The sequence below is a fragment of the Cajanus cajan genome, chromosome 2, assembly GCF_000230855.2.
Source record: "Cajanus cajan strain Asha chromosome 2, NIPB_CcT2T_4, whole genome shotgun sequence".
In the NCBI taxonomy this organism is placed as follows: Eukaryota; Viridiplantae; Streptophyta; class Magnoliopsida; order Fabales; family Fabaceae; genus Cajanus; species Cajanus cajan.
In genome coordinates, this window is record NC_138518.1 from 46,493,318 (window position 1) to 46,503,643 (window position 10,326).

At 34.1% G+C, this 10,326-nt stretch overlaps 1 protein-coding gene across 1 annotated transcript; it reads left to right on the forward strand.

Annotated features, from left to right (window-relative positions):
* The first annotated feature begins 5,203 nt into the window (after positions 1 to 5,203).
* Positions 5,204 to 9,991, forward strand: NPC2 (non-specific phospholipase C2). Its single transcript, XM_020374860.3, has 4 exons — positions 5,204 to 5,790; positions 6,131 to 6,738; positions 9,002 to 9,178; positions 9,530 to 9,991. Exons 1-4 carry the CDS (start codon positions 5,303 to 5,305, stop codon positions 9,838 to 9,840), a joined length of 1,584 nt encoding a protein of 527 aa, XP_020230449.1. The 5' UTR covers positions 5,204 to 5,302; the 3' UTR covers positions 9,841 to 9,991.
* The last annotated feature ends 335 nt before the right edge of the window (positions 9,992 to 10,326 follow it).

Consider the following 10,326-nt stretch of genomic DNA (forward strand, 5'->3'; position numbering starts at 1 on the left):
CCTAGCAAAATAAGCATTTTGCTGCTGCATAGCCATAGCCATCATCTCCATGGCACGGGCTATCTGCTCATTGATTCTAGTCATTGTCTACAAAAGTAACAACATCTTCAGTACACAATAACTAAACCAAACAACATTCAACAGCACAGCAAGCAACAAAGAAATTAGCACAGTAATCAACATAACACAGAGTCCAGCATAACAAAAGCCTAAAGGAACCACCCCCACAGAGTGTCCACTAGACTCGAGCTGCTCTAATACCACTAAAGTGTAACGACCCGGCTAGTCACCACACACAGCACAACAAAAACAACGCCTCTCAGAAAGGAACAAGTATATACATATGAACATCTAAAATATATATATACACAAGGTCCAAATCTGAGCTAAGAAACAAAGTATACAAAATACATCTAGCAATGCTACACTAAGTAGCTAAAAATAACAAAAGAATAACTCCATCTGCCAGCTGCAGACCCACTTCAGCACACCAACCTAACCCTGCTATGCTCCAATACATAATATGATCATCGCAGTCCAAACCACATGAAAACAACAAAGGGTAAGCTAGTGAAAAAAATCAACATATAAAACATATATAAGAAATGTGAACAACTACAATTATCAGCACATCATCAGTATAAACAGCAGTAAACACACAAATGAGTCGTCACGCATATCAGCTAGATTTGGTCGCTTGTAAGCGGTATAACTCGACCTGGCCCCTATACCGTGGTTGCTTTGTACACGTGTGCCTCGACCTTGCTCACACACGGGACCACTAAGAACTTAGAGGAGAACAGCAAGTTACCACTCCAAGGGTCAGCTTTCCAGGGAGGGTTTTCAACAAATTGGGCTCTAAGAGCACCACAGCCGCTCAATCCACACAATGGGATGAGAAAATTTTGAAAACATCTCCTCTAGTCTTAGTGATCAACAGCTTAGCCTTATGGCCTACAACAGCTCAGCCTTACGGCCTACAACAGCTCAGCCTTACGGCCTACTACAGCTCAGCCTTACGACCTACAACAGCTTATATCAGCATACAACACAACACAGTAAATCAACATACAATAATGACAGCATTACAGCACAGCTAAACAACTTACAAAATAACAATATACATCAACTACAGCTCAGCTCAGTATGGAACAACATTTATCAGCAATTTCAACATAATTCATCATATATCAACATATAATAGCATATAAGACAACATATCATCCGCGCCCGGTGCACTCATGGTCGCGCCCCGCGTGGCATAACCAGAGAGCATCAAGGCTCAATCGCGCCCGGTGCAATACCTATTGCGCCCACCATGCTAGGAGACAGAGACCTCAAAAGGTCTCATATGCTCAGCGTGCTAACCCGCGCTCAGCGCAAGTTAAGTAGAGACCTCCCCAACGTATCACGCCCGGCACAATATCAATTGTGCCTGGCGCAACCTCTGGTAGAAACTCCCAAAGAGTCTCCACGCCCGACGAGATAGAGTCACGCCCGACGCCACACCAGAACCACAAAATACCAAGTTACTTCCTGATATCGCGCCCAGCACAGTCCCACCACGCCCATCTTGGGCCGTCCAGAGGCTCACATTCTCAAGCTCGCCCGGCGCACACAACCTTGCGCCCGGCGGGCTTGCCCAATGAAGTCCTCTGGTGGTCACGCGCCCGGTGCGAAGAACTGCGCCCGGCGTGATGCCTAGCAACAACTCACCAAGTTCGAAAATCTTGCCCAAGACTTGCAAAAATCAACATTTCAAGCACATGCAAACCATCCAAAATGCCACATTATCACCAAACAGCTCAAAAACATCATCTTTTTACACATGCAATCACAAACAAGGAAAAATCCACAAATTTCACCCAAAACCCCGAAAACCCCAAAACTCCATTTTTATCAATCTCAGTCATCAATCTGCAACAATCAGCCATCATGTGAGTTTCTAGCTCACCAAAACAAACAACCGGCAAGAAAATCCTAGCTTCCCTTATCTTGGCGCGAGAATCCGAGCTCCGTGAAGAAGGAGAACAATGAAGAGGAAGAAATGGAGAAGAAGGAGAAGCTTCGCACGACTAGCTCGTTCTGCCTAAGCTTGCTTAGCACCTAAGCTCACCAAAGAAGATTTCAACAAGTGAGAATGAGAGTGAGTGAGAGTTTGAGAGTTGAGAGTGATGAAGGTTGGGGAATAAAAGGAAAACGAAGGTGGGGGTCTCACATAAACAAACTCAAACATCTACAAAGATATACTATATGAAACGAAATGTGAAAAATATATATATCATCTATAAGATGAAGGAAATCAGACAAAACATACAGTTTGGCTCTATGCATTAAATAAATACTTTCAAAATGAGACTAACATTAAATTTCATTAAATGTGTTATTCTTTAACAAAATGAACAATAAAGATGTATTGAAACCATCAAAAGTCGTTAAGGAAGAAAATGACAAAATATATATGAGAAGTAATTAAAAAAGCAAAATCTCGAATATCAAGAAAAAAAAAAACTCTACAAAAGATTGCTTTGTGTTGACTTCAACTACTTTACGTTGACATTACTTCTGCCATACTCAATTTAGAAGGAAATGACGATAAGTAGTCTGTTAGATCAGATAAAAGATACACGTCTTTCTGAAAGGCATATGCATCAATGATAATTTCTAAGATTAGTAAAGAAGACAGACGAAACAACTAGTGAAACAAATTGAAAGTTCAACTCAAATTTGTTATAACAGTCATCCTCTCTAAAGCTACTACAAAAGTAACAAGCCTTCAAATAACAAGAAAGAAGTTTTGTAAAAAAAGAGAGTAACATATACTGAATAGAAGTGATACGCATCGAGAAGTTTGTATTGAGAAGCATACTGAAACATACATAGCTAAAACACTATAAAGAAACTTTTCAATGTAAATCTTGTATGTAGTTCTTTGTAGATTACTTGTGCTTTTATTTTTTATTACATCATATTTAGAAGAGACGAATTAATCTTGTAATCATTCATTACCTTTGATTGTAAGGGTTAAGTCTAAAGAGGCTTGTGCAAAAGAATACTTGAAGTTGAGTCTAGAGAGATTTGTACGAAAGAATACTTAGTGTTTGAGTCCAGAGAGGCTTGGTTGAAAGAATACTTGATGTTGTGCCTAGAAAACCTTGTTGAAAGAATACTTGAGTAGTTGTTTGAAAAGGTAAGTCAAAGACTACTTATATTTGAGTCAGAAGTGGCTTGGTAAAAGTATACTTGTAACTTTGTAAAAGTTAGTGAAACTCAATTTGGTTGGATTAAAAACTAGACATAGTCTTGATTGTTGAGACGAATCAATATAAAAATATCCTATGCTTCATTTGACTATTTTCCAATGCTTTGTCTGTTAAGTTATTTTCTCTTCACTGCACAAACGTGCGAGATTTTAATACAAACTATTTAACTCCCTTTTAGTGTGTGTCTTTTCTCCACACGTTTATCAATAGGTCGAGACACTTCTTGTCTCTATATTTTATTTAATAAAAATATTTAAGAATTATTAATATTTTTTAGATCAATTGGTGTTGGAGTTGATCTTCAAACCTTGAAGTCTTGAGTTTAAGTTTTATGTTTGTAAAAATGGTTAATTTTTAATATTATTTTTTATTATTTAAAAATTTAAGAGTAAAATTGTCTAAAAAAAAGTGTACACCAAATCAGATTATTACTTTTATATATGTTATATATATAGATTATCTAATCTATTATAAAGGGAAAGAAATGTGAGTAACTACTTTTAGCCTTCATTTTTTTAGTAAATCATTATAACCCTCAAATTTTAAGAAAGAAAAATGAAATAACTTCTTATATTTTTCGAGATAATTTCCTACAACAATTTATTTCATTATTTTTTAAAATTTTATTTTTAAATTTTAAAAATTTAAGAACTACGAAATGTCTCTTTTCCTTATTAATATATTATATAAAGGGGATATTTCATTTTATAAATGTTTTTAATCTTCACATTTTGTTACATCATTACACTTTTCAATTTTTAGAGAAAAAATTAAAAAATAAAAATGTTTTAGTAACTATCCAATTTATTATCTATAATTTATATATTTTAACTTAAGAAATATGAAATGACTTTTTTTTTTTCGTGTTAATTATTAATAAAAGCGATATGCTCTCTTGTGTATATTTTTTCCCATTATTTTGTTCATGTAACTTTCAAAACACTTTTTTATAATATTTTGTTTATTTTTTCATCCTTTTATCTATTCTGTAAATTTATTTTTTAAACTTCTTACACTCTCTATTCTTTGTTGTCCTTATTATAAGTCTAAATTTTAAAATTGATTTGATCCTTTTTATACAATCTATTATATCTCAAATATTATTTTTTTTTACTTTATAAAATTAATCTTATTAAATGCATTTTAGAATTCAACAAATAATTAAAATTTATTTAATATATACCTCTTAAAACATACGTAGTCTCTTATTTTTTATTCTTCAAATGTAAAATCTTTGAAAACATATACTACCTATTAAGTATCTTTTTTAATTTAAGGGTAATTTTGAAAAATATAATTTTTTTAGATATTTATTAATCATAAAATAATTTTTTAAATCTTGATAAATTAGTTATTTGAGTTGTTTAATAAAGGCCAAAAGAAATAATTAATTACCTAAAATAATTCACACTCTTTAATTTTATTGCTCATTCATATTTAACTAGTTTTAAGACAAATATTTTTTAGGTTTTTAAATTTATGACAAATTTATTTTTAGTTCTTCAAATTTAAGAGTTTGTGTTTTTAATTTTTAAAAATCTTGTTTGTCTTTATATTTAATTTTTATTAGAAAATTAAAATCTACTTATTAGTATCCTTATTAGTGAATACATCACATTAAATTCAATTAATGTTGTATAATTATCTCAATTTTTTACTTTTAAATATGTTATTGGTGACTTGAGGGATTAAAATGAGATTTTTAAAAATTACAATGACTAAAAAAAATAATTTTAAAATAAAAAATAAAAAATAAACTTATTTTAATATTAAAAAATAAAAAAATATTTAAGCCTATTATTAAATAACTCTCTTTACCTTTTTAATTATTATTTTTTCTATAAATCTTTAACAATCCATCCATATTATTTATTTAATTTTAAATATTACAATAATATACTCGATATTTCACCTCATGCAGCGAAAAATATCCATTCCCATGTGGCTCTCTCTCTCTCTCTATGTATACAGTATAAACGATCCCCTCTCTCATTCCCAAAGAAAACAGAAACCCAAAAACCTCTCCTTCACTTAAAACAATGGGTACCCCAAGAGGAAGAGGAAAACGCAACATCCACTTCTCCCTCCTCCTAACTTTTCTTCTTCTCCTCCACCTCCCCAACGCCATTTCCAACCCCATCAAAACCGTCGTCGTTTTGGTAATGGAGAACCGCTCCTTCGACCACATGCTCGGTTGGATGAAGAGCCTCAACCCCAACATCAACGGCGTCACAGGCTCCGAGTCCAACCCGCTAAACACCTCCGACCCGAACTCCAAGCGCTTCTTCTTCAACAACCAGGCCCAATACGTCGACCCCGATCCGGGCCACTCCTTCCAGGCCATCCGCGAGCAGATATTCGGCTCCAACCACTCCTCGGCCCAATCCGCTCCCATGAACGGCTTCGCCCAACAGGCCTTCTCCATGGACAACACCTCCCAAATGTCCCACAATGTTATGAACGGCTTCCACCCTGACATGCTTCCTGTCTACAAAACGCTCGTTTCTCACTTTGCCGTCTTCGATAGGTCACCATCACCTTCCTCTCTATTTTCCACCTTCCTTAACTTTCATAATGTACTACCACTTTACTTAATATAAAATAATTAAATCTTAATTAATTACCCTTTCTACTAGAGCGTCTCTATCAACTATTTTACGTGTCATATTCACGGCTATCATCATATTAATTTCTCAGATGTATTTATTTTGTAAAGTTATTTTGCATGAAAATTATACCATTTTTTGCCTACTAAAATTTGGTATGCGATTATTAGCTTTATTTTCTTAAAATAATTAAATATTAACGAAAAAGGAGAAAAAAAAAAGAGAGGGTTTACTTACCGAACACGATTCTGGCGTTGATAGGTGGTTCGCCTCCGTGCCGGCCTCGACGCAACCGAACCGTTTATTCGTGCACTCGGCGACCTCCGGCGGCGCCACCAGCAACGTGGCGGCGAAGCTGGCGGCGGGGTACTCGCAGCAGACAATCTTCGACAGCCTGTACGAGGCGGGACTGGACTTCGGAATATACTACCAGAACATTCCTGCGACGCTATTCTACCGCAACCTAAGGAAGCTGAAGTACGTGCCGAAGTTCCACCTATACGACTTGTCGTTTAAGCAGCACGCGAAGGAGGGGAAGTTGGCGAACTATGTTGTGGTGGAGCAGCGGTACATGGACACGAAGCTGATCCCGGCGAACGACGACCACCCGTCGCACGACGTGTACGAGGGGCAGAAGTTCGTGAAGGAGGTGTACGAGACGGTGAGGGCGAGCCCGCAGTGGAACCAGACCCTGTTCCTCATCACGTACGACGAGCATGGTGGGTTCTTCGATCACGTGCCCACGCCCGTGCGTGGGGTGCCCAGCCCTGATGGGATTGTGGGCCCCGAGCCTTTTAACTTCACCTTTGATAGGTTGGGAGTCAGGGTTCCCACTATTGCTATCTCACCTTGGATCGAAAAGGGCACAGGTATAGTAAACATTACTACTATTTTATTATTTATATTACGATTATTATTATATTATATATCTAATACTCAATAATTAGTAGCATGCATATAGAGTATCTAATGTTACAAATTAATAATTAACAACAAATAAATATGGAGTATATTATCAACACTAATCTGTATTAATGTATAAAGAAAATATTTCTTTTGTTATTATTTTTTGTCTTCACAATTTGTGATGATTATATTCTCAATTATTAAAAAAATAGTAATCATCATTAATCAACTTTGAATAATTGCTTATACTATAATATATTTTTTTTTATTTTTTTTTAAAAATATTTAGAGATACCAAGTACTTCTTTCACCTTAGTTATATATGATGATTTTTGTAATCTTTCATAACTTTTATTTAATAGTTTTTTATTTTTATTTAAAAGGTTATTATTCAAAAAATTAAAATTGTCTTAAATAAAGTTTACACTAAAGGAAATTTCCTTTATATATAGGTATCTATAACATATATAAAAGAAGATGATTTGATATCTATATTTTTAGACAATTTTTAAATTTTTAAATTTTAAATAATAAAAAAGAATATTAAGAATTAATTATCTTTACAATCACAAGATTTGAATCTGAAATCTTAAAGTTTGAAAATCAAATTCAACATTAATTAATTTAATAAACATTGATAATTTTTAAACACTTTTATTAAAAAAAATGTAAAAATATAAAATGTCTTAACCTACTAGTATATATAAAGTAAATAAACTAAATAATGATTTATATACAATATTATAAAAGTTTATTATTATTTTTAGATTTACACAAATTATGCCTGGTTGATTTAGTCATTTCATTAATAAAAAGACCTAATGACCTACATAATGCTTATCATTATGAAAGTCACATCTTGTTTATATTGAGTATTCTTTTGCCATGTTTGGATTCTACTTTTTTTTTTTTCTCTCTCTGTTCTGTTCTTATCCTGTGCACAATGTATGGGTTTTTCTCCCTCCTCACTAAATGTTTTCTGTTAGGCACTATTAATATGATGATTTATAGCTCTACCAACTTGTAAGAGAATAAAACTAGTAAAATATTCCATTCTCATCTCACACTTTCCATGCACACCTCATCTGACTTCACACAGATTGTGCGTTCATGATCTCAATAAAATAAATTGCTTTAAAGTTAGGCACGACTCACCAATCATAAGCTCACACGCAAAAATTCATTTTTTACACTAACTTCAGAAACAGACAATACACATAATGTGGGACGCGGTGCTGAGTGGGACCATGTGCTTTTTTCATCTCAATCTCCAGTTGTAAACTAGCACAATGTGAAACCTTGTTAGTGTGGATATTTCCTAACAATGACAAATCACACACCCACAAGAAAAGAAACTGATCTTTGAATTTGCTAGTTCATAGTGTGCAAGTAAAGTAGTTGCTACATGTCTTATAGCAAAACCAAGGGACCAATAATGCAGGGAAATTATGTGATGAAGATCCAAATCTTATCATTATGGATTGTTGACTTATTGGTTAAGGCTCAGAAATGTGCTATCTAAGGTGTTTTGGGTGGATTAATACATCACTCCTGAAATATTAAATTGATATATCACCATGTGCTGTAGGTTATGATTAAAAAACAAACAAAATAAAATCTTGAAGTGGGCTGAAATATGTGTTCTAGTGTTGAAAAGATAGCAATAGGGGGATATAAATTGATAATAAGGTAGTAAGGCTTGTGCAGGGGAAAACAGTTATTATTTTTAGGTACAAAGGTATATGCTGAAGCTGAAAGCCAAAATTTGATAGAAAAGCTCTTGAGTTTTGGTGCCTTACATGAAATACAGGATCCTCTAGTTAGTTATGGACATGCAGCCAGGGAGGAAACTTCTGGGCTCTATCATGAGTTCAAGACAAATAGGACAACAAAAGTTGAATGAGATGATTCTCTCTTAGTTAATAATATGATGGGTTAATAAGTTAGATTATAATTGCTTAAATTATCTTAAGGAAAATTCTTAATATTAATTATTTATTCATAAACAATAGAGGAAAACTTAAGAAATTATAATAAAAAAATTAATGAAACATGTGAGTAAACAATTAACGGTGCATGTAGGCATTTTGCTGAAATTAACAGTATATTGGTATAATTTTAGTGTCCACCTGAATGGAACTAATGAATTTCATTTCTCTCCTAAGCAAAGCTATAACTTATTGGTAACTGTACAAGGTTTTCTGATTTGTTATTATGGTGATACAGTTGTGCATGGGCCAAATGGGTCACCGTCTCCTACATCGGAATATGAACACTCATCTATTCCAGCAACAGTAAAAAAACTCTTTAACTTGCCTTCATTCCTGACCAAGAGAGATGCTTGGGCTGGAACCTTTGAGGGCATTGTTCAGACCAGGAAAGAACCAAGGACTGATTGCCCAGGTTAGTATCCTTGATCAACTAATTGGACTATGATCTCACTTTATGTATCAATAAGCAAAAAAATCCTCTTTTGATAGATTATCGAATAAATACTACCCAGTACCCACAAATCATGCATTCATCCATATGCAACCATAAAGCTTCATAGCTACATGATCAACTAATTAGTTACCATTTACCAATGTTGAACTGCTAAGTAATTGATTTTAACTCACATGGCCCTTCCCTTGCACTTTGTTCTTATATTCTATAACCTTTGAATGCTCACAAATAACAGAAGTAGATGCAAACGACATTCACCAGATCATATATTTCACTTTGTTGATTCGTGCTGGTGTTATTTTGGTGCAGAGACACTTCCAGACCCTGTAAAGATCAGGAAGACAGGGCCTAATGAAGATGCCAACCTCAGTGAATTTCAGCAGGAGTTGATCCAACTTGCAGCAGTTCTTAAAGGAGATAATATCTTCACTAGTTTCCCAGGTACAATAGGGAAGGACATGACTGTTAAGCAAGGGAAAGATTACATGGATGATGCAGTTAGCAGGTTTTTTGAAGCAGGTCGTTATGCAAGGAAAATGGGTGTGAATGAAGAACATATAGTTCAGATGAAGCCTTCTTTGACTACTAGATCATCCAGATCTGCAAACACAAACCCTTAGAAAAATAATAAAACATGTAGCATGAGAGGGAGGAAGAAATGAAAACAATCAATGTAATACAAATACATACATTTATACATAACTGGAAAAGAGCCACATGTTTTCGATAGAAATATTGCCAAGTTCTATGGTATCCATGGGATTTCATTTATTTACCAGATTCTCTCTATTTTCTTTTTTGAGGTATGGTGTAGATCTCCACTAACCATTGTCTAAAAACCAACTGAAGTTGGAGCAAATTAGTTAGAGAAAGTCTATAACTTTTATAGACTCCATATATAATGGTTTAGTGACTTGTATTTACACCACAAAGTATTTTAAGTCTCATTTTTTTTTTCCTTTTAGATTATCACATTTGACTTTCTCAAGTTCCCTCCATTAAATTTTAACCAAAAACTGGTTTATTAATTTTTCTTAAAACATGCTCAAAGGAAATTATACCGCTTTGAAATGATATTTATAATGCACCAATATACTATCATTCAA